The sequence below is a fragment of the Chrysochloris asiatica genome, unplaced genomic scaffold, assembly GCF_000296735.1.
Source record: "Chrysochloris asiatica unplaced genomic scaffold, ChrAsi1.0 scaffold00261, whole genome shotgun sequence".
Classification (NCBI taxonomy): Eukaryota; Metazoa; Chordata; class Mammalia; order Afrosoricida; family Chrysochloridae; genus Chrysochloris; species Chrysochloris asiatica.
Genome location: NW_006408779.1, coordinates 3,684,907 through 3,690,178, shown reverse-complemented (window position 1 = coordinate 3,690,178; position 5,272 = coordinate 3,684,907). Strand labels below are relative to the sequence as shown.

The 5,272-nt window shown below is 39.0% G+C and overlaps 1 protein-coding gene across 1 annotated transcript in view; it reads right to left on the bottom strand.

Annotated features, from left to right (window-relative positions):
• Positions 1 to 358: 358 nt before the first annotated feature.
• ZNF84 (zinc finger protein 84) overlaps positions 359 to 5,272 on the bottom strand; it is a 39,511-nt gene continuing 34,597 nt past the window's right edge. Inside the window, exon 4 of the mRNA XM_006874075.1 lies at positions 359 to 2,395. Within this exon, the coding sequence (XP_006874137.1) occupies positions 414 to 2,395 (1,982 nt within the window). The 3' untranslated portion in view covers positions 359 to 413. The remainder of the gene's footprint in view (positions 2,396 to 5,272) is intronic.

The window sequence follows — 5,272 nt, the reverse complement described above, 5'->3', positions numbered from 1 at the left end:
TGATTGAGCATTTCCACATAGAATTTCATTCCTGTGGGCATTTTCTGGTGTACAAAAGACGGTCCCTCACTTTCAGTGTTATTGTTTATAACAGTGTGTGTGGGGGGGTCCCAACAGCTAATATAACATGACCTCTCGAAAGCTTTCTGATGAAGTCACAGGATTGAAAGTATTTCTCTTCATGATGAAGTGTCCATTATATGAACTTTGATAATATGGGGAAGTTTTTAAAATCCAGGGCATTTGCAGGTTCATGCTACTCTTGAATTCTACTATTCAGTATATTTAGCAGCTGAAACCAACATAATGTCACTCCTACAGCTGTTAACATTGTGTAACTGTTCTCTGAAAAACTTACAACTGCACCTTCAATGAAGTCTGATCTCTGTAAAAGACTCGTATTAGTTGTATTCCTAGGGTTTCCTTTTTGTATGAGTTCTCTGATGATTAATGAGTTGTGACTTTTGAGAAAAGGCTTTGAGGCACTCACTGCATTGATAAGGTTTCTCTCCTGTATGAATTCTCTGATGATTAACAAGCTGTGACTTCTGAGAGAAGGCCTTCCTACATACACTGCACCCATAAGGCTTCTCACCTGTGTGAGTCCTCTGATGTGGTATGAGGTGTGACTTCCGAGAAAAAGCTTTGCCACATTCCCGGCATTCAAAAGGTTTCTCTCCTGTATGTATTCTCTGATGATTAATGAGACTTGACTTCTCCCTAAAAGCTTTCTTACATTCACTGCATTCATAAGGTTTTTCTCCTGTATGAGTTCTCTGGTGTCGGATTAGTTCTGATTTCTCAAAGAAAGCTTTCCCACAAAAACTGCACTCAAAGGGTTTTTCACCCGTGTGAATTCTCTGGTGAGTGTTGAGCTGTGACTTCTGGGAGAAGGCTTTATCACAGTCTCTGCATTCGTAGGGTTTTTCTCCTGTGTGAGTTCTCTGGTGAGTGGCAAGACTTGACTTCTCACCAAAGGCTTTTCCACATTCACCACATTCATAGGGTTTCTCTCCTGTATGAGTCCTTTGATGGGATATGAGATGGGACTTCTGACAAAAGGCCTTCCCACACTCGCTGCATACATAAGGCTTTTCTCCTGTGTGGATTCTCTGATGATTTGTGAGACTTAATTTTTCACTGAAAGCTTTGCCACACTCACTGCATTCGTAAGGCTTTTCTCCTGTGTGGGTTCTCTGATGTCGAACAAGCTGCGATTTCCTGCTGAAAGCTTTCCCACATTTACTGCACACAAACGGTTTCTCTCCTGTGTGAGTCATCTGATGGGATATGAGATGTGACTTCTGAGAGAAAGCTTTTCCACACTGAAGGCAGCCATGGGGTTTCTCTCCTGTATGGGTTCTCTGATGGTTGATAAGACTTGACCTTTCTCTAAATGCTTTTCTACATTCATTGCATTGATACGGTTTCTCTCCAGTATGTATTGTCTGATGTCTAATGAGCTCAGACTTCTCAAAGAAGGCTTTTCTACAATCACTACATCCAAAGGGTTTCGTTCCTGTGTGAGTCCTGTGATGTGTAATGAGTTGGGACTTCCTGCTGAAAGCTTTCCCACACTCCCTACATTTAAAAGGTTTCTCTCCGGTATGAATTCTTTGGTGATTGATGAGGTTTGACTTTTCACTGAAGGCTCTCCCACATTCACTGCATTCATAGGGTTTTTCTCCTGTGTGTGTCCTCCAATGTGATATGAGATGAGACTTCCGGGAGAAAGCTTTTCCACACTCACCACATTCGTAGGGTTTCTCTCCTGTGTGTGTCCTCTGATGGGATGTGAGCTGTGATTTCTGGGAGAAGGCTTTTCCACACTGGCTACAATCAAAGGGTTTCTCTCCTGTAGGAGTTCTGTGATGTGTCATGCAGTGAGGCTTCGGGGGTAAAGTTTTGCCACATTTACCACAGCCATAGGCTATTTCTCTTATATGTCTACTCTGATGTTTGATGAGACTTGATTTTTTGCTAAAGCGTTTCCTACATTCACAGCATTCATAAAGTTTCTCCCCTAAACGAGTTCTGTGATAGATGACAATCTGTGATTTCTTGTAGCTAATTTTATCATATTTTTCACATTCATAGTATTTCAACCAAGTGTCAGTTTCCTCAGGCTTGGTCTGGAGAAATAATTTATCAAATACATTAAAGTCATCTCTGTCTATTTTTTCACAATCAGTTTTGGGAATAAGTAAATCTAAATGATGTTTCAAAATTATTCCATCTAAGTCACCATTAATGTGTGATTTCCTTACAGGGATAAGGTTCATGCTCAGATTGAATTTTTTTCCACACACTTCATACCCATGACCTCTTTTCGTATTTTTCAGCTTGTCTTGGTTATGCTGATGCCACAGCACGTGACCATCTACTTGCCAGACTTCTTCTATAAAGAAAACAAACAAACAAAATCTGTGAGATTTTCTAAGGCTATTACTTACTGAACAACAGACAATAAACGCTGTGCTGAGGGGCAGACTACCGTTTGAACTTAGCTTCAGAGACGGAGAGAAGTGCCAATCATAAAGTCTACGCTCTAGGCACTACAAATTAAATACAGAAACAGGAAACTAACAGTATACTAAAGTACCTTTGGCTACTGATTAATATGACTGGGAAAGTGTTAAAAATAAATGAGAACAATGAAAACAAAAAAGGCTGGAAGAAGCATTAATTCAGTGTTCTGAGGGATTTACCTCACTCATTCATCAATACCCACTGAGTGCCTGCTATGTTCTAACCAGCGTGTGTGACATATAAAACAGAGTCATAACCCCTACAATAACGACACTGACCGTCTAGGGGAAAGAAAAAGAACAAACAGGTAATATTTAACACAGCAACTGTGAACAGATCTGACAGCATAATTAGTCAAACTCATTTAAAGTTGAAAGGATTACAAATACCTTGTGTACACTTACACTTGGATTTCAATAGGATTATCAAGAAAGTAACCTTATGCAATGCATTTCCCAAATATGTCATATTCATCTAAACTGTTCAGGTACAGAACTTAAAAAACCCATGATGAGCTGTGACTAAAAATATTCCAAGGCTCCAGGTGTTGTTGTAGTGTGCCTTCGAGTCAGTTTGGATACACAGAGACCCTGTATGGGATTTCTGAGAAGCGGCTGGAGGGTTTGAATCACAGTCCTTGGGGTTAGCAGTCCAGTGCCTACCCTACAGGGTCATCCCAGGATCCAAGAAGTCATTCTTAAAATATCCTGACAGTTTAACTGTTATTGATTATACAGTGCTGTTTTCTTTCTCCTAATTACCCACTTATTATTTTATGTATTCTTTAAAAATGGTTTGTCTTTTCAATGCACGTACACACACCACTGCCCACATTGTTGACACTCTGTTGAAGAATCCTCCCTATTGTCCTGATCTTGCTCCACTGAACTTTCACCTGTTTGGTCACCTGAAAGAAGTCCTTTAAAATTCAGCTCTGATGAAGAAGTGAAGACAGCCGTGCATTTGTGGTTTTCGGCTCAGTCTAAAACATTTTTAAATAAGGAAATACTAAAGCTTGTTGACAGACAAAGTGTATTGAAGAGCAAGAAAATCATGTCAAACAGTGATGACGTATTTGTCTTTACTGTATGTTTATTAAAATAAATTCTGCAGCCAAAAAGAGTATATACCACGAGATGGAGGATATGTTGAGAAACCATAGGTTCACATCATTATATTTCTGTTTAATAAAGGTTTCTGTGATTTTATGAGGGGGGAGGCTTGTCTTTTGATAAGAATTTATTATCTGGAATTTTTTTGTGAGGTCAAAGCCACATGTGTGACTGAGAATCAATAATGTGAAAGCCTTCGAGTGATTTAAATGCTAATTCAAAAAAACAAAAATGAGGAAAAACCCAGAGTACAATGTTGACAATATATGGTATTTCAGAGGTAGATTTGCTGATGGATTTGATGAAAAGGAAATAATGGAAAGGAAGGAATGAAAAATGACTAGATTTGGTGTTTTAGCTATTCAGTGGATGATGATGTTAATTATCAAGCTGAGCAAGGGTAAGGGAGAAAAACATTTACAGGTTAAAATTAAGACTCCATTATAGACATATTAATTTGACATGTATTTGAAAAGGTTTGAATAAAATGGTTTCAAGGAATGTGAAAGTAGGAAAAAGAGCATTTGTAAATTAAACTAAGATTTTATCATACTATAAATGCTATCACATTACTATCCTAAATACACATTTCAGAGTGTCATCTACATTCCCCATGAAGTCCTCATGAAGACTTGCAAAGCAGATGTACCCAGTGCAACATGTTATTTCATTTCTTGAGTACAGCCTGCATGAATGGTGATTATGAACCCAAGCAAAATTAAGTCCTTGACAACTTCAAACTTTTCTCCACTTATTATGATGTTATTTATTGGTCAAGTTGTGAAGGATTTCTGTTTTCCTTTACATGGAGGTGCAATCCACCCTGAAGGCTATGGTCTTTGATCTTCAACAGTAATTATTTTAAATAAGTATTTTCTAACTTGCTCCTTTTTGAGTGCTTCCACTAGAAAGTTAGCTGTAAGAGGGCATGGCTATCCTCACTAACATTCACTATAGTACGCACAGCATTCAGAACTGCGACTAAGAAATACAAAAAGAATAACTTACTGTTTTCTGAATTGCAAAAGCAATCTCGGAAAAAATGTGTCACCAGCAAGCCTGAGACTGATTGCTTTAGAAAGGCCTGCTAGCCACAAGGGTCGTTGGCTAGTGTCTAGAAACTTGCACTGTCTAAAGTTCCAACTATTCCCAACTTAGGCTGGATCCCTGTGCCTGATGTGTCTGCATTGACTCTCTGTTGGATATCTACTTTCTTCTGAAAGACTGGACTTTTGTCATGGGCTAGACAGAAAGTGCCTATGAGCATACCCAATAAACAACTTGGGGTCTAAAAGGCTAAGAAAAAACATAATATATAATTTTATATATCTGTGTATGTGGCACTGTAGGATAAAGCACTGTACCACAAGGTCACACTGAACCAGAGGGTGGCGGCTCAAACTCACCAGTTGCTCCTGGGTATGAGTATGACCCTATAAGGTAGCTATGAGTAGGGACCAACTCGAAGGCATCTAACACCATGTATATGTATATATATACATCTACCGCTCAGCTGACGGTTTGTGGTAACATCATATATATATACATCCACCGCTCAGCTGACGGTTTGTGGTAACACCATATATATACATCCACCGCTCAGCTGACGGTTTGTGGTAACACCATATATA